A 20,090-nucleotide genomic window follows, 5' to 3' on the forward strand; every position below is an offset into this window, starting at 1 on the left:
CCTGCTGACTAAAGATACTGAACATCTTTTCATGTGCTTATTGGCCATTTGTATACCTTATTTTATGAAGTGAATGTCCAAATCATTTTGTTGGACTTTTTGTCTTATTATTGGCTTGTAAGGGCTTTTAAATACACACACACCCCCATACAAGTTCTTTGTCAGATGTATTAATATTTTTCCTGTGATATCTTTTCTTTGCCTTAGAGATGTTTTTCAAAGTCCAACTGATCGATTTCCTTTTTCTTTCTAATTCTTGCATTTTTTGTCTTATCTAAGACATTTTTGTTGGCCCAAGTTCATAAAGACTTTCTTCAACATTTTCTGCTAGATGTTTTAGTTTTAGTTTCTATTGTGTATAGAAATGCTACAAAGAGCATTCAGTGGTTAAAAGGAAAATGACTGGTGGAGATGACGGTGATGGTGATGGTATGTGCACTGTCACTGTACAGTGATCAGGGAAGGCCTGTGCATTGTTAACACCTGAGCAAAGAACTCCATCACAGCAAGAACCTCAGAAAGAGTCTTCTGGTTAGAGGCAACAGCAAATAAAATGTCTTGAGGGTAAAATTAAAACAAGAGCAATAAAGCCTGTGTGGTAAGAACAGAGAGGGAGAAAAGTAGATGAAATCAGAAAAGGAGACAGAAACTTTAAAGACCATGAAAAGAACCTGAGCAAGGAATAACTGACCCAGTGTATGTATGTATGTATGTATGTGTGTGTGTGTGTGTATATATATATATGTAAAACATGTACATGTAATATAAGATATATAAATATATACATATTTAAAGTTGTATCTGCTATAGGAGAATTCGGGGTGGAGGTAGTGGGTGAGAAGGCAGCAAGACAGGAAAACAAGACGACCTGTTAAGTCCAAATGAAATATATCTGGTGGCAGCAAGTACTCAGTATAGGAATATATTCTAAAGGTAGAGGTGACAATTTGCTGATAGATTAGGTTGGATGTAAGGTAAAAAAGAAGAAAGATTTAAGAGTGACTTCCATGTTTTAACCTCAGCAATGTCATTATCGAAGATAGGGAAGACAGTAGCCGAAGTGCCTAAGTGTGGGTGGGGGTTGTTATGGTTTGGACCATTAACTGTCAGATATCTACCAGAGATCCAAGTGGAAATGCTGAGCCGATTGTTGAATACTTGACTTTCGAAGTCAGGACAGAGCTTTAACAGCTCAAGATACTTACTGAGTGCCATCAGATGATCCCCCAGGGAAAGAATATAGTTAGAAAAAGAAATGAGAACACAGCCCTGAGCCCTCCGACACCCAAAGGTTTAAGTATAGGAGGTCCAGAAGGAATATAAATTTTAAAAAGAGAACAGTACGATGTCTCAAAAGCAAGTTTTCAAAAAGTTTTAAGAAGGATGGAGGGATGAAAAGATTAACTATGTCAACTGCTGCTGAGATTAAGTAAATGAATACAAGAGAACTGTATTTGGCAAGATGGAACAGTCATTACTAACCTTGATACTAACAGTTTCAAAGGTATAGTGGGGAGATGAAAGCATAACTGGAGAGGGTTAATGAGAGAGAAAGTGAAGCCAGTAAGTGTAAACAGCTCACTAAAACAATTTTGCCATGAAGGGGGAACAGAGATACAGGTAGGAAACTGGGGAAATGGAGTATAGTGGGAGTTAAAGAAGGGTTGGTGTTTAAAACTTTTTTTTAAAGATGAGAGAGAATATTACTGGTAACTGATAGAAGATGGGATCCAGAGAACAAGTAGAAGGGTCGTCCTCAGGAGCAAGGGCAACAGGAAAGAAGTCAGACCAGGAAGGGTACTCAAATGGGAAGAAGAGCTGCTTCTTATTTTCTTAGAAAAATTAGGAATATGCTCATCAGCTGAGAAGGAAGAGGGACAGGCTAAAGAGGAAGACGTGCAGGAGCTACAAGGTAAAGTCAACAACTGTTTCATAAAAATTATAAATAAGAAACACAGAGGACGTTTCCATTAAAACAAATAGGGCGAATAATACACACAGATCATTAACAAGCATTTAGTTAAAACTTACCTGCTGTGCAAGCAACTTTGGAGGTGGTGGCAAGTGTGAAGATGGTCCACGTTCCTATTATAAAGAATTTTTACAAAGTAAGATAAAAAATATCTACTTGAAATATTTCTGACTGCAATGTTTTTCAGTGAGACCAAAAGATTGCAAAAAGCAAAACATCTTTATCCTTTTTTTAAATAAAAGTACATCGGTCTCTACAAAATAACTTTATGTTCTATACAATCACTCAGCCATTTTAATTAAGGTTACAATCTCAAATTAACTTTGTTAAGAGTAGAATCTTAGTGTACAAATTCTAGAATTTTAGCCCAGGTAATCTGGCTGTGAAGAAGTATGCCTCTAATTTCAAATTTTTATTTACATAAGCCCAATATTTTTTCTAATGGCAAACTAAACCTTTCAAATTTATATAAGGAAAAGAAACATCTACAACATTGGAACCAGCTATATATAGACTACTCACTTGTTATTATACATATCAGTGTCACACGCACGCAAATCAAAACATCAAGATATGGTCTATATTTTTCTATTCTTTTATCATTCCCCATTATGCCAGTAAGTTAAAAGTCACACAAAACACAGATTTTATTTAAAAATTACTTTAAAAATCCTTCTTTTCCAGAATTCACAAATTTATTTTCCAATGGCTAACCAATGCCTTAAGAATAAAATTCAAACCTCTTGTACAGCATACAAGACTTAACAACTACTAGTTCTTACACAGCTCTCTTACTCCTCTCCCATGTCAAACTGTTGGGGACTTCTTGATTAGGCCATACTTTACTATACTTCTCTACCCTGAACATGTTCCCACTGCTTGGAATCACCCTCTTCCCTCTGTTTACTGGCTAATTCCTGCTTCAAGTATCAAGTCTTTTGTGAAATGTTTTATATAGAATTTTCTAAGAACTATGTGCACCCTATCACGGCACTGTTAGGTACTTACTTTTACCTCCTTGAAGGCACCGATTCCTCCAACTGTTTTGTATGAATTCAACAAATACATGCTGAGTATACTATGAATTACTTAAGTAGGCTCTCTAGAAGATCACCCTGTTAAATTCTCACTTTGCAGTGCAGTTCTTGCTACATCTTTGAGGTAGGATCAAGTGTATCTGTTGCCCACATACTTCCCCCCTTTTAACAACATTCTTCAGAATGGGTCAGACTACATAGATTTCTCTACTCCCTAGTGTGATTTCCCTACTCAGATAACATACAATTTCACACATGAATACTAACTAGGATTTACAAAGCATTCAGTAAACTATAAAGCACTTCAGTTACGTTAGTTTGGAAAAATAATTTATCCCTCCACTCTGACATGCCCAAGCTGCTCTAAGAAGGAAGAGTGAAACTTTAGTTTCTACTTGATAATTTTAGCTACTGCATTGATAATTCCTGTTGGTATGCAATAAAATTATGGTTTAGGTCTAGAGCTATTTAAGAAAAAATATATAGTTCCCATTTCCTAGGTCTTTTTCCAACTAACTCTATGATTATGATTAATTCATCCTTGTCACTTGTCTGCAGTGACAAGAATCTCCATGAGTCCAACAAACCTGATTAAGTGGAGGTCCTTTCCCATAGGGACCTTTTGCTACTGATGGATGGGCAGGTATCTGAGAAGATGACTTAGTGTTGAAAACTTCATCTGCTTCTTTTCGGTTTTCAGTGTTTACAGAGGCTTTTGAACCTTGATCCTCACTGAAGAATCAAAATCCAGGTGAAATAAGAAATAGAGTGGACAGAATGTACCATAAGTAAATGCATTTTCTCAACATAAAAAAGACATTATTTCCATACAATTTCAGGGGGAAAATGTATCAAGGAATGAGATGGTGTTGTAACCTAGCAGTGCTAATTTATTCATTCAAGAAATATATGCTATATATCTATAATGTGATGGGGTCTGGGCTTCGCCAGATTATCACCACAAGATATAAGATGCGATATAGTACTTATCAAATACGGACACTCACACTTGACACACAATATGATTCCATCATTTTCTATTACCCCCACCCAAAACTCTCATCTGAACACAACTGAGTAATATTCCAGATAATTAATTAATTAATGTATTCTAATTTGTTCTGATTTAATGAAAAAGAGAAATCAAACTACAGTATTTTAGTAGGCATCTCACAACTGATCACGAAACAGCAGTGTATTACAACACTATGACTGAAAAATTATACCAATATGTGCATGCAAACTCCTGTTTATCTTAAGAGCCCAATTTTTATGTTACATAACCCATATATTCCTGACTCTGATGCCCCTATATTCCAGAAAAAAAGAGAGAAAGCTCCTATTTTCAAAGACCGTATTGCTCCTTGCTAAGTTTAAAAAATCAAAGACTTGAAGCAGCTGTTGTAACCCAAGTAATTTTTCTACAATTTTATAAATATGGATCAGGTCAAGTAAGTAACAAGTTTTAAATGGTCCCAAGTACGGTTTCTCAAAATATTTCCAATTAGATGACAAGCATCTAAATAGCTTCTTTCTAAAAATATGTATTTTCTTTAGAAATACCAAACTCTTAATTCCTTGATTATCTGTACTTTTAAAATTTGGCTCATTAATCGCCTTCCCACTCAGTAAAACTCCTTGGAGTAGAATGTAGAAATTCTGTAAGCGGGGAACAAATACCTATTAATGAAACCTCTCTGCGTAAATGGCTCATGTCACATCAACAAATTCATACTATTATTAGTAAGAGATATCACAACTTACCTGCTGTTTTCCTTAGGACTACTACTTCCCTGCTCATCATCATCACTGAAATTCAGCTGTTCTGTATAATCGACTTCCATCTGAGCACCTGTTAAATTAAGGAGAACTCAGATTGACTGCTTCAAAGCATCTAAAAACTAAAAGTGCTTAATTAATCTTGCCTCTTACCTGCCCAACCTTCATCAGCTTCAGCATCTAGGTTATCAAATTTATCAAGCTCCTTCAGTTCTGATGCACTAAGGATGGAGGGGCGTTCAGGCTCAGAGGCCCATGAAGGAGGTGGGCCTCTTCCTCGAAGGCCTCTAACCAGTGACAGGTTATGAGAGAAAAGGATACTAAGTTTTAATGATACTAAATTAGGAAAATATTAAAAGACTGGAATTTAGTTCATTTCAATCCAGCATTAGTTTTCCATACCGTGATATACAAAATATTTTGCACCTGACATGTATGAAGAGATTATAAAATTAACAAAGAAGTTTAAGACAATACATAATTATATTTCTTATGCAGATAATTAATAGCAAAGTTTTCAAACATCTAAAATAAAACAAATATATGTTAAAGGATGATATGGCTAAGACTAATACTAATCTCAAAATACACTAAGCAAAAAAAAAGAGAATGGGGGTTATCAACATCATGGAAGGAAGAAGGAGTAAACAAGTGCCATCCATTTTTGGGGCCACAATTTTCAGTTTTTAGAATTTTATGTTAGCTGATTTGAAGTTTTAGAAGAATAAAGTATTTTTGTTCTGTCTTACAAAAGTTAGCCAATTACTTGTTAATGGCAAATGCACCTTGAGGACAGAATAATAAATCCCCATAATCCACTCAACCTCCAGAAAATCTTAACAAGTATACATATACCCTGCAAACTTTAATCATTTAATAGTCTTACTTGTTTGTTTCAGTTAAAGAAGGTGGAAACCTCATGGGACCATGTAGAGGAGGATAGGCCATCCTTGGATACTGCTGAAACATCTATATAAAAGAAACAAAAATTGATAAAATCTAGCTACCCAGTTATTTTTTTTTAAAAAAGATCACCCTGACTAAGCCTGAAATTATAATTTATAGAAATGATTAAAATTAACAGTACTGTCAATAACTAATTTTATCTACTGGTATAGATGATCATTCACCCTCAATAACAAGCCATTTAAATATCTACTGCCTCCACCAAGTCATTACAAATACAGATAATAACTAGGACACATCTTATTAAGAGCTTCTGTTATCCCATTAATAAAGTTACATAAAAATGACTGTGTACTGAAATGAAAAAGTAAAAACAACGACATGCATGCACCCCAGAAAACTTCAGTTTCTTAACCAAGTTCAAATATCAATACTTGAAATGATATAATGTGAGACCTCATCCTAATGCAAGAGTAGATTTGCAGATTTGCTGATAAAGAGGAACTCAGTTCAGATAAAAGGATAGTCCATAACCCAACACAGTTGAAGGAGGAAGTGGGTAGGGAGCTAATTGAGAGATTTTCTATGGGTAGGGCATAGGTGGATTCTGAGTCATTACACAGATAGTAATTATATACAGAGGCCCAAAGATGAAGCTCTCCACGGGAACTTGGCTTTGAGAGTCTGACTTTAGGAGAATTCTAAGATTATGAAGACAAATAATAACACCAAAGTACTCATCCTATGATTTGGAAGGGAAGAAATGTCAAGGAGTGCTTGATTATTTACTATTTGCTTATATCCAGGTTAAATTATGTTTAAAAAAATGAAATTGTATTATCTTAAATACATAATTTATATCCTGAAATAGTTTAGTTTCTCTTTAAAAAAAACTGATGAGGGAATTACTTTATACTAGAAGAAAGGCTATGTTTATATGATCGTGCTGTGTAAATAAGAAATTTCTAAGCAGGGTTGGAGCAAAAGTTAATTAAGATAAGCAAGAGCTGAAACACAACAGGAGAAGCTTTTTGTTTGGGGAACACTGGAGAATTTTCGGTTGCATCACACTTTACACTGAAATTAGCAAATACACTATTGGAGGCAAATGTTCATAGGTTAAGTTGCATTAGATCTTTCTGCTGATTATTTAGGCATAGATATTAATTTCATGTGGTATTAATAAATGTTTGAAATTTAGGAATTTGCCACAAAAACTGCATAAACAGGGGACTCCCCTGGTGGTGCAGTGGTTAAGAATCCACCTGCCAATGCAGGGGACACAGGTTTGATTCCTAGTCCTGGAAGATCCCACATGCCACGGAGCAACTAAGCCCATGTGCCACAACTACTGAGCCTGCACTAGAGTTGCATACACCCCAACTTTTTAGAGCCTGCGAGCCACAACTACTGAAGCCTGCGTGCCCTAGAGCCCACACGCCGCAACTACTGAATCCTATGCACTCTAGGGCCCGCGTGCCCCAACTACTGAAGCCCGTGCCTAGAGCCTGTGCTCTGCAACGAGAAGCAGTGGTTAAGAATCCGCCTGCCAATGCAGGGCACATGGGTTTGATTCCTAGTCTTGGAAGATCCCACATGCCACAGAGCAACTAGGCCGTGCGCCACAACTACTGAGCCTGCACTAGAGTTACATACACACCAACTTTTTAGAGCCTGCGAGCCACAACTACTGAAGCCTACGTGCCCTAGAGCCCGTACGCAGCAACTACTGAGCCTGCATGCCGCAACTACTGAAGCCCATGTGCTCTAGGACCTGCATGCCGCAACTACTGAAGCTCACACGCCTAGAGCCTGTGCTCCGCAACGAGAAGCCACCACAATTAGAAGCCCACACACTGCAACAAAGAGTAGCCCATACTCGCGCAACTAGAGAAAGCCCGTGCACAGCAACAAAGACCTAACACAGCCAGAAAAAAAAAGTAAAAAAAAAAAAAATAATGCAGAAACAACTATAAGTTCTCAACACATAATAATGGTGTTTTAAATGTTTTTGTTTAGTGAAACATTTTATTTGAATAAACTCATTGATGAAATTGGGAACAAAGCTCACTTGGTCTCCCCTCTTACCTTCCCCCTTATCCCATTCCACCCCTATGCCTGGAAATTCAGGCAGGGGTCCTTGGAAGCGCAATTTGAAAAATCTTAGGAGACAAGTATTTGGATGCAAATCATTATTCAAGGTCAGGTTAGCACATAAGACTATTTTATCATACACCCCAAATTTTTAAGAAAATATTTAACAAGTAATTGTATTTAATAATTTATTTCCCTCTACCTTAGAATGGTTAAGTAATAATGATACAAAGAAAAAATAGAGAATATGGTTGGACCCTGACTACTTAGGAGTTAAGTCATAAGAAAAATAAATGTATGAACTAGATTGTTCTTTCCTTTGAGATTAATGGTTTTCTCAAAAAATGTAAATTTATTTACTTGAGCACATGTAACTTGTCATATAAATTCACAGCAGACTGAGAGCAAAGAACGAATGAGGGCACCAAATCTAACTACTAATTTATAGGAAATATGGGGGTCAAAAGTATATATATATGTGTGTGCATGTATATATATGTGTGTGTATGTGCGTGTGTGTGTATGTGTGTGTGTGTGTGTGTGTGTATATATATATATATATATATATATGTTTATTTTTTAAATTTCCCCTGCCCAAGAAGCAACCACTATTAAGTTTTGTTTCTTTTCTTTTTTCTTTTTGGCTGCACCGTGTGGCATGCAGGATCTTAGTTCCCTGACCAGGGATCGAACCCATGCCTGTATTGCGAGTGTGGAGTCTTAACCACTGGACCGCCAGGGAATTCCCCTCAGAAGTATATATTAAATGAAACTACAAAGATGGAATCAGCAAAATCCAGACTATGAGGAACTGTACAGGAAAACAAATAAATTGTAATAGATATGCTCCAAAGAAAACAAGAGATAAAGGAAAAGAGGTACCCATAGATAACAAGATTACTAAGAAAAATATAAACCATCTCAAGAATAGATGTTACCTGTATCCTAATTATGAGATAATCAGGGAAACTAGAATATTGACTTGGTATTTTAAAAAGAATTTTCAGGGACTTCCCTGGTGGCACAGTGGTTAAGAATCCACCTGCCAATGCAGGGGACACGGGTTTGATCCCTGGTCCAAGAAGATCCCACATGCCACGGAGCAATTAAGCCTGTGTGCCACAATTACTAAGCCTGCGCTCTGGAGCCTGCAAACCACAACTACTGAGTTCACATGCCACAATTACTGAGCTCACATGCCTCAACTACTGAAGCCCGCACGCCTAGAGCCCGTGTTCCACAATAAGAGAAGCCACTGCAATGAGAAGCCCATGCACCTCAACGAAGAGTAGCTCCCGCTCACCACAACTAGAGAAAGCCCGCACGCAGCAACGAAGACCCCACGCAGCCAAAAAAATAAAATTAATTAAATAAATACATAAATAAGAATTTCTTTTTAGGTGTGGTAATGGCACTGTGGATTTTCCCCTAGTCTTTATCTTTTAAAATATAACCTAAAATATACATGGATGAGATGATGTATCTAGGATTTTAGTAATCCCAGGTAGTGAGAAATAGGTAAAAAAGATGGACCACAAATCGATAACCATTGAAGATGTATGGTAGTTATGGGAGGAAGAAAGCTCACGCTTTCTTTTATCATTTCTATTTTTGAATGTTAAAAATATTCCATTATAAAAAGTTTAAAAAAAAAATTCTAGGTATACTAATAAAAACTAGAACTAAAGCAGGTATTAACCTTTTCTTGTACCATGAACCCCTCTGGCAGTGTGATAAATCTTACGGACCTCTTCTCACAGAAATGTTTTTAAATGTATAATTAAAAACACAGTATTACTAAGGAAACAAATATACTAAAATTCTGTTACCACAATATTTAAAAAACAAATTTGTGATACAGTAATGTATGTGCTTCATTAAATAACACTAATAACTATTTTGAAGGAATGCTGAGTATAAACAATATTTGCAATACCTAAAAACAATGTAATGTGATATGAAAATACCTATGATCCCTAAGGATAAAACATGGGTACTGCTGATACTTTCTGTGATTTGATTCCTAAATTCACAATCAAAGAAAATTTAAATTTTTAGTTAGATGTTAATGAAAATAAAGATCTCAACTTTTTCCCATTCCAATTCTTTCCTTGGAATCCGGATCAAAAACCTCTTATTTAACCACTTGCTGATTCAACAACACTCACGTAAGAAGGCATCATAGCTCTGTATTGGGAAGCAAGGGCAGGCTGTTGTCCATTCAGTTTAGCCTGTGGAGGACCACAAGCTATCCTCTTTTCCACCACTTTGAGGATATCATTTTGCTCTGATGTTCCAGCTGTGCTTTCATCCTGGCCAGACTTTTCATCTTGGTCAGATGTTAAAGGCGAACTAGCAGATTTACCACCATCTCTCCAACAAGCAACATCTGGTATGAAGAGAGAGAAAAAATAAGAAAAAAATCTGAAAATGGAACAGAGTGAAACCAAACTAGGCACATTTCAAGAGAAGCTAAGCAAGTAAGCATAGTGAAGGAATAGTGAAAGTCTAATCTAGGCTGTACTAGAAATTTAGACTTTGAAGGTGTTTAGGTAGTCAAGAGTAGTGGCTTCCAAAGCAGAGAGGATGTACCTCAGAGCAGCGGTCCCCAACCTTCTTGCCACCAGGGACCGGTTTCATGGAAGACAATTCTTCCACGAACGGGGGGAGGGGGGGTAATGGTTCAGGTGGTAATGCGAGTGATGGGGAGCGGCAGATGAAGCTTCCTCACTCGCTGGCCACTCACCTCCTGCTGTGTGGCCTGGTTCCTAACAGGCTGTGGACTGGTACTGGTCTGTGGCCCCAGGGTTGGGGACTCCTGCCTCAGAGGGTACCACCAAAAGCAAATACTGGGGTCAGGGAAGAAAATATTAGAACTTCCCTATTAAGCTTCACCAATTTTTGATACAGAGATTAAAATCACTGTTATACTTGAGGTGTCCTGAAGAAGGGCAGAAGGAGTTCCATAACCCAGAAGGATTGACAGTGATGCATGCTCTCATTCGTTTTCAGTCTACTATTGCTAGTTACATGTGCCCAAGTGAGCAGATTTAGTGACTGCATTACCTGATTCAACTACACTTAACCAAATAAAAGAGATAAATGGTTTTACAAGGAAACCTTGTTTGGTTCGAATGGTCTCTACCTCCTGCTATTCACACCCTGTGTAGTCCCCTCTCAGCAGTGTGCCAGGATTGGTCTGTGTAACCTGCAGAATAAGGCAGGCGTGTTGGCTGTCTTCTCTGAGAACAGGCTATGAAAGCCTAGGGGTTCCATCTTGGGTGAGAGATGTCTGTCTGTCCTTCCTTATTTTTTCTGAGGAAATCCGTTGTGAGCCGCCCACATACAAATGAGCCACCATAAGAGAGCTTAAAACAGCAGCCCTAGTCAAGTCAGCATCAGATGACAGTTTCACTGCAATTCTGTTGACAGAGAACCAACAAAACCTGAGCTAGAACCCCCAGCTAAGTGGCTCCCAGATTCCTGACCCTCAGATACTGTGTGAAATGGTAAGCCCAGTTCAGTTTGTCTTTTTAAGCTGCCAAATTTGTTACACAGCAACAGGTAACTGGTGAAAAGAAACTAAACAAGAGAACAGTGGAGCTGACACATCTATTCCTAATACAAACTCATCAACCACATTACAGTAATTAAAAATAAAAATTAAAAAAGGTGATTTACCCAGACCTGGCAAGAAATGAGCCAAAGAGATAGAAAATGTATTAGGTTATCAAAAACATGGATTTGTAACCATTACTGTAAATAGGAACTTCCCTGTACATGGTACAGGGTTCTTTGAGATATTTGGTGACAACACTATGAATCCAATATAATTAATAAGATGTTTTAAAATCTCTCAAAGATTTTATATTTCTATTTTTAGTTTCTGCTTTATAATGTACATAATACAAGTATCTCTTACTATCCAAATTGACTGGTTCCTGGGTTTGAGTTCAGAATATTAACAGAAAGCAAACGAATGGATATAAATTATAAACAAATATTTGCATATTGGGGAGGTGTGCTAAAAAATTTTACTATTGCAAAAATGACCAAATATTGATGTGCAAACAAGTCACCTAGGCATCTTGTTAAAATGCTGACTTTTGATTTAGTAGGTTGGGTGTGAGGCCCAAGACATATACTTCCAACAAGTTCTCAAGTTAAACTGATGCTGTTCATGTAAAAACCATACTTGAGTGGCAAGCAACTACAGTTACTATCTGCCTTTTCAAACTAGGTGAGTCATCATACATACAACAATAGCAGACAGGAGGTTATATCACAAGATAAAACACAAATATAATCTCATTCTGTATTTTTATTAAATAGAAAGTATTCTTACTTGGTGGGCGTAAACTGGGTCCAGGTCCATAGCTGTCATCAATTGATTCTTTTTCTTTTTTTTCTTGATCCCCAGCTGCCTGTAGGCTGGGAAATTCTTGCTGAAAATGACTATTCACCTGGATTCCTATGGATATTTTTAAAAAAACATTACATGTAACTTTTATACTGAAGATAATTCAAAAACCCTCCCAGGATAGAGCTGTCTTTTTTTGATAATTTATTCCGCATTTCAATGATGACTGTATCCATAAAACTTTTAAATTTATCTAGAATTAGAATCCCTTGGAAAGTTAATGAACAGCCATGAGGAAATAAAAATCTAAGAAAGGAATCTGCCAGACATTGTTCCAGTGGACTCATTAAAGATAATGAGGAAAGTAAGGAGAATTTCACTTCTGTTTCTCTTTTATTATGACTCCTTTCATTTTCAATATAAGTAAAATTCCTCTACTAATAAATAACTCTAAGAATCAGTTCAAATAATATTGCTAAAACAGAATTTATGAATCAACACTACAAGTATCATGGTGAGACTAAAATGCTTCATTTTAATTTATTGCGGAGATACTGATTGCACCTCACTATTCACTCATTCACCTATCTACCTACCTGCCCGCCTATTTATTTTTATACTTCCATAAATTTAAAAGAGCTGATTTTATTAGCTTGAGGGCCCAGATGGGTTTTTCCATACAATGTTTTATAGACATGTTTTGCAAGTGGGAAAATTAAGTTTTGTTGGGGATTCCAATCATTCCTAGCAGGGAGGGAAGTATTACAGCTACTGTGCTTTATGGCTACTCTCTAGGTCTTCTCTACCACGGAAATCGTGAACAGCATATTTGAAACAGAAGAGGTTTAGGGGCACAGATGGAAAATAATATGGTTTCTAGCAATCAACATAACGTCTGGGTACTTTTATGTCTCAGACCTGAAGGCACAAGATATTTTCTGGTCATGTAGGGTAAAGACAGAGTAATGTGGGGCACAAGGTACCTTAAAGACTCCTTCTTTAATCCCTATTATTGGCTCATACATGGCTCTTAACACTGAAACTTAAGTAGCCCAAGAGAATTTTTACAAGACCCTTTTTTGCAGGGCCTGATAATATCTTTTGACAGTGTCCTCTACCCCTGCCAAAACACCATAATTCGCCCCTTATCTCCTGCATGGCTGTTCAGTAACTATCAAGCCTAACCAGTTTCCCCAGCTAATGTCCACTTACCATCTCCTTGCCCACCTTGCTTGTTACTGGCCCATGATTTGGGAGCAGGTGCTACTTCTGGGGGAGCTGCAACCCCAGGTTTTGGTTGTGCTGGTGGAACTTCTGGTGCTCTTAAAAAAAATATGAATATATTATTTCAGATATTATATGTTTAAATAAAATAAATATTGCATTTAAGCTAAATTTGTATACAAATTATTTTGGCTACATATTTACTCAGATGCACACCACCATGTTTTCCCTCTGCAACATTCCTTTAAATTTTGTCCCCTTTCATTTCTACCCATGAATAACCCAAGGAGATGACAGCTTTGTTTTTAACTTTGGAAAGAAAAGGGGAGGAAGAGAGGGAGGGAGGAGGGGAGGAGGGGAGGAAGGAAGGAAAGGAAGGAAGGAAGGAAGGAAGGAAGGGAGGGAGGGAGGGAGGGAGGAAGGAAGGAAGGGAGGAAGGAAGGAAGGAAGGAAGGAAGGAAGGGAGGGAGGAAGAAAGAAAGAAAGAAAGAAGAAGCACTCATTATTGAACATAGCTACCAAAACTTTGTTTTGAAGAAGTGAACATTTATAATTAGGAATAACATTATAGTCATACATACAGTCTGGATTGGTGGGATTAACCAGGGGCTAAGGCTAATAAGCAAGCTCTCCATTTGGCAGTCAATAGTTTCACCACTGTACATATTACTGTTAATCAAAAGAGGTAACAGCAACCTGCCTGATGCATCCCCATGAGTAAAAGGTGTTTTAAAGGGGTCTACAGTCTTATTCAATTCTTGTAATGAGTTAAGGCTTAAAAATGAAAAAGGCAGTTAACAGGCTTAAGAAATGCAATATATTTCTGGTATACTTAGACCTAAAACTGACTTGCTACTATAAAATAATCCTATAACAACTAAGAAGTAGAGAACAACAAGTCTTTAGTAAGCTTCACCCAAGCAGTTGTATTTATTATATAAAGCTCCCCAAACCAGAATATAGAAATTTAGTAACAGATATAGGCAAAAAGCATTAAGTACTCATGTTCTTGTCTTATTTTTAAAAACTACCACTACTTAGATTGGTCATTTAATAAACCAAGAGCCCTGAATAATCCATGACACAGAATGCTAAATATTTATTGAATGAATGATGATTAAGCGGGATATTACTAATTCCACGCCAGCTTTCTTGTGAATTCTTTATTCATTCAAATAATATTACTTGAGCACCTATGATGTGCATCAGGTATAGTTTCAATGAATCAGGCAGACAGAAACTCTTAGTTTCATGAAAAGTAGTTAACAGAATCAACTCTTAAATCATTTTAGAAAGAGAATGCCTGATTTGGTGAGGATGGGATAAGAGGGAGCCCGACAGTGTATGATACAATGAAAACTGTGATTAGCAATTCTGTCAACTGTTCTACCCTGACGCATAAAAATACTGCCACTAAACCCACGCATAGGAAAAATTACACAAAAGTTGACTATATGAAACACAAAAGTTGACTATATAAAAAAGGGCATAGCACAACACCTAGCACGTAACGAACTCAAACATAAGTTCCCACAAAGAAAGGGGAATGATTTCATTCTTTAACAGACTTTGACTCACTTTTCTTCTTCGTGTTGCTCTTGTTTTGATGCCCATCCTGTGCCATCTTTAGGTACGATGTTCACATTAGGATCATTGCCTTTGTTTTCCGCTTTGAGACTTGGGAGGTTAGCAGGTGGAGGCATACGCCGTGAAATACCAACTTTTCCAAGACTCTGCAATCCATGTCGAGCTGCAACTAAAGATCAATAACATCAACTTTCTTAGTAACTATTTTATTCTTAAAACAAAATAAAAAGACAATAGGAATTAACGGGATCTTGAATTATTATTTTCTATTTTAAAATGAAAAAATTTAAACTAAGCCACATACCTGCAACATAACCCAATGTAGAAATTATACTAAAATTAACTATCAAGCCACTGAACAGATGCTTTAAAAATTCTAATAACCGGGACTTCCCTGGCAGTCCGGTGGTTAAGACTCCACACTTCTGGGCTTCCCTGGTGGCGCAGTGGTTAAGAATCCACCTGCCGATGCACGGGACACAGGTTCAAGCCCTGGTCCAGGAAGATCCCACAGGCTGCAGAGAAACTAAGCCCATGAGCTACAACTACTGAGCCCGCACACCACAACTACTGAAGCCCGCGCACCTAGAGCCCATGCTCTGCAACAAGAGAAGCCACCGCAATGAGAAGCCTGGGAACCACAATGAAGAGTAGCCCCCGCTCGCCACAACTAGAGAAAGCCCACACGCAGCAACAAAGACCCAAGGCAGCCAAAAATAAATAAATAAATAGGAGTATACAGAAAATAAATAAAATAGAACATACATTAAAAAAAAAAAATTCTAACAACTGAACCAACCCTATAAACAAAAAAGAAAACACTGACAATGCTGTTTTTAAATTTTTCCAGGAAATCGATTTTAAACTCGAAACTTCGTACGTTAAAGAATACACATGATATGAAACAGACTCACAGACACAGAGGACAGACTCATGGTTGCCAAGGGGGAGGGGAGTGGGGGGGTAAACTGGGAGTTTGGGGTTAGCAGATGCAAACTATTAAATACAGAATGGATAAACAACAAGGTCCTACTGTATTCAATATCCTGTGATAAACCATAATGGAAAATAATATGAAAAGATTGTATGTATATGTATAACTGAATCACTTTTCTGTACAGCAGAAATTAACACTACTGTAAATCAACTATACTTGAACAAATTTTAGAAAAGAAGAAATATGCTACCTTTATGTACATAATGAACACTGTTAATGCACCATACAGCTATCAGGTGTACATGGTCCAGTTTTCACTCTTCACTGTAAACACTGGGTTCAAGGTATTAAAAAACAAAACAAAACTAAGAACCACAGGACTCTCTCTAGTCCATAACTAAAAGTGGTAGAATAAATCCACTAATATTTATGCCTATTAATCTCATTGACCAAGTCTCCCTTTTGGAACCACAGAGTTTTATTTATTTTCTGATGACAACAAACAGGAAAAAAAAAAAAACGTATTTTAAAACATTTATAAATTTTCAACTTTAAAAAATTCATATCCCTTCAAAGATGTGTACATATATAAAAAGCCCAATGTAAACACGGCTGCATTAACATATGTTTGCCCTAGATCCTAATAGCAATAGCTCTAGTGTGTCATTTACAGTAATAAAACAAAACCATGAAAACTATAAAAAATATAAATGCCACCTGATTTTACTCACCTGTGGTTTTCTGAGTTTCTAATGATTTACCCTTGTAAGTATTAAATAAACTGAGTGTCGCATACTTTTTCCCATCCTTTGCTTTTGTGTTCTGGCCTGACTTCTCCGACATTTCAGTGGAAACTCATCGAGTCCAGAAAGTCCTGCCACACCCCTTAAAACCAGTCTTTAAGATGCACATAAGAAAGAAAAACAAGGAGGAAAACTTTAGAATTCGTTTACTAAAAGCTGTTAGTAAATTCAAATGTTCACAGAAATTCTGAAAAATAAAAACATGAGAAATTAAGTCAATCTTCAGTAACTCACATCAACAATAATTTCAAGAGCCTGTTTAATACTGTAAAATTCCAACAACCAAAATGTGACAAAATTAATCAAAATAAACTTCCATGTGCTTGGTAAGTATATTGTTTATGATTTGTAACCATTTAACTACACTATAGAGAATAAGGGTTTCAATCCATACTGAGATGAACAGTTCAAAAACAGTGAATCTATGGATAATGTCTTTCTATTTAATAAACAAATATCATTCAACTTAATAGGGTTGAGATGACTGGCATGATCAGCTTACACATATGGAATCCAAACATGACAGAAGGATAACATCGTTTCCCTATAAACTGCATGCCTGTGTTTTCAGGCAGTATGTGTCTAACAAAGATCTATTAGTTTAACTGTTTAGAATAGAAAGAACATTCTATTTTCTCGATTTTCTGCAAAGGATAGAATACTTCTTTATAAACCCAAGGTACATAAAAACAATATTCTATTTCATGGCTATGGAGTAAGTGTTCAAGAAATGGTGTACACTTGTCAAAACAAATCTCTGTGTATATGAGAAGTTATTAGAAGTACACAGTATTTTAATGAACATTTATATACAAAGAGAATGTTCATCTTTGGAACTAATGTACCCAATTAAAAACTAGTTTATTAATAAACAGGGCAAAAGACACAAATTAGTTCTCGTACTATTTCCCTTCCATTTAATGAGGTGTACATTATCAACCTTAGTAGTTGGATTTTTTCTGTTTGTTTTGTTTATTTTGTGTTCAGGGTGGACGTAGGACAGGAGGCGGTGAATTCTACCAATAAACCATCAACAGCTAAGAGCATGGGAGCTAAAGATAACACAGAGTAGTACATAATGCAAAAAGCATTCAAAGTCAAGGAATGCCTGTGTAGACCCTACCATCATAAAAATCATTTTATGTACTGGTTTTACATTTGTCAATTGCAGAATAAGCATCACCTGCAGAGACGTGATTTTATATTCATATCACCTGCCACAATATTTATGGAGTTCCATAAAATTTATCAATAATTTTCACATGTTATCTCATTTCAGTCTAGTAACTTTATGATACAGTTAGTATTCTGATTTTACAGGTAAGGAAACTGATGTTCATAGGTAAACGAGATTGGATTTGAAATCAAGGCTTCTGGGTCAGTCCATTTACACCATGCCGCCTCCTCCCCATGTAACTGTAATCAGCTTCTCCAAGTATACATTTACGACAGACCATCTTTCCTTGAAATAAATTGTGAAAACGACTCACCTGAAACCAAAAGAACTACATTAATGAATATAAGATGGCTTACAATCATATGTGGCAGAATGTATATAATTAGTTTTATCCCAAGGGTGCTAACGATGACGGTGTGAAGAGAGCTATCTATATACTCCGAGAATCTATCCTGTTGACATATTTTCACCAATAACATGGACAAAGATATACAGGAAGAATATTCAGCTCCAGTGACAAAAGAGAACAGTGCATATTCATTAGACAACAAAACTAAGACTCAAGGAGATCTTTCTTCAGGTGGAAAAAAAGTAACTGACATATAATAAAAAGTCAACTTGTTCTTTCACCCTCATTTGATGGCAATTTTAACACCTAAGAATCCTCAAACCCCTCTTAACACTACAACTACTCATGCAGCACTCTTAGTGGAGACCCTAACGTGCCTAAATCATAAACAACGCAACAACGTTAAGAAAGAAACTCCTTAAACTTCCTAGGGGCAAACCTACAAGCCCACCGGCATCTACATCCATCTTTCCTAAGGGTTTCCTTTCCTTCACCTACTGTTACAGTGGTTCTCAGCATCATCCAGAAACTTGTTAGAAATGCAAATTCTCAGGCTCCAACCCATACCTACTGAATCAAACTGAGGATGGGGCCAACCACTGTGCCTTAGAAAGCCCTCCCAGTGATTCTGAAAAACACAAAAGTTCAAGACTCACTGACTTACTACAAACAGATATATGCTAAGCAGTGGTTGGTCCTTAACTCTTGCCACACATTAAAATCACCTGGGGATTTAAAACATACCAGTTTGCGACTTCCCTGGTGGCACAGTGGTTAAGGATCTGCCTGCCAATGCAGGTGACACAGGTTCGAGCCCTGGTCTGGGAAGATCCCACATGCCATGGAGCAACTAGGCCCATGCGCCACAACTACTGAACCTGCGCTCTAGAGACTGTGAGCCACAACTACTGAGCCCGCATGCCACAACTACTGAAGTCTGTGCGCCTAGAGCCCATACTCTGCAACAAAGAGAAGCCACTGCAATGAGAAGCCTGCGCACCACATCGAAGAGTAGCCCCTGCTCACTGCAACTAGAGAAAGCCTGCGTGCAGCAAGGAAGACCCAATGCAGCCAAAAAGAAATAAATTTATTAAAAAAAAAAGTTTCTAGGCATGTGAGGTGGGATCTGATCATCAATCCTTACTTTGAAAATGCTCCTCAGTCAATTCTAATATGTAAGCAGTCTTCAGAACCACTGCAATAAAGGAAGTGTATCTTTCCTCCCATTCCATCTAAGGCCAATCCTTCCTTCTGTGCTACCCATCCTGTCCTCACCTTCTTTCTCCTTCTAAATTCATCTCTGTAGGAAATCTCATCCAATTCTAAGGCTTCAACTACCAACCGATCATGCCAAATTTATATCTCCAGCCCAGAACTCTGTGTTCCTACATAATTCTACTGCCTGTTTACATTTCTCCTTTGTTTTGAATAAAGTTTCAACTTTACCTACAACACAGGCATGTATTTCACATTAAACGTTTCAGAAGCAAACCTACCGAATATTCACAAAGCATGAGAGGAAAACTATAGTTAAAAATATTAAGTTGAGAGTCAACAGGGAAACTACCTCAACATTTGACAAAATGCAAATGTTACATAAGAAGTCAACAAATTGAAGGAAAAAACTTGCAGAAACCCAAACATTAATGCTATATGAACAAACAATTCACTATAGAGAAATACCACTAAGCAAATGTATTAAAATGTTCAATTTTATAAGTAAACAAAATTAACAAGATAGGGCAGTTCAGCTTGTCCATAGGCTTACACAAGGAAAACAAAGTTAACATAACACAATTTAACCATAGGATGACAGAATATCTAATTCAACTCAGCCATCACAAAACATTAGAGCCTGGAAATAA

General features: G+C 37.0%; 1 protein-coding gene across 2 annotated transcripts in view; it reads right to left on the bottom strand.

Annotated features, from left to right (window-relative positions):
• The window catches only part of PRRC2C (proline rich coiled-coil 2C), a 98,737-nt gene that overhangs the window by 54,377 nt on the left and 24,270 nt on the right, over positions 1-20,090 (bottom strand). The window contains exons 2-11 of one of the 2 annotated variants that reach the window (XM_007446768.1): positions 16,628-16,793; positions 14,951-15,128; positions 13,361-13,470; positions 12,134-12,259; positions 9,957-10,177; positions 5,675-5,757; positions 4,942-5,075; positions 4,774-4,861; positions 3,597-3,741; positions 2,032-2,085 (exon numbers count right to left, since the gene is read on the bottom strand). In XM_007446768.1, coding sequence (XP_007446830.1) covers positions 2,032-2,085; positions 3,597-3,741; positions 4,774-4,861; positions 4,942-5,075; positions 5,675-5,757; positions 9,957-10,177; positions 12,134-12,259; positions 13,361-13,470; positions 14,951-15,128; positions 16,628-16,739 — 1,251 coding nt within the window. In that variant the 5' untranslated portion in view covers positions 16,740-16,793. Of the gene's footprint in view, positions 1-2,031; positions 2,086-3,596; positions 3,742-4,773; positions 4,862-4,941; positions 5,076-5,674; positions 5,758-9,956; positions 10,178-12,133; positions 12,260-13,360; positions 13,471-14,950; positions 15,129-16,627; positions 16,794-20,090 lie in introns of those variants that run through there. The other variant, XM_007446769.1, reaches the window with a different exon arrangement.

Source organism: Lipotes vexillifer, unplaced genomic scaffold (assembly GCF_000442215.2).
Source record: "Lipotes vexillifer unplaced genomic scaffold, Lipotes_vexillifer_v1.1 scaffold685, whole genome shotgun sequence".
Taxonomy (NCBI): Eukaryota; Metazoa; Chordata; class Mammalia; order Artiodactyla; family Lipotidae; genus Lipotes; species Lipotes vexillifer.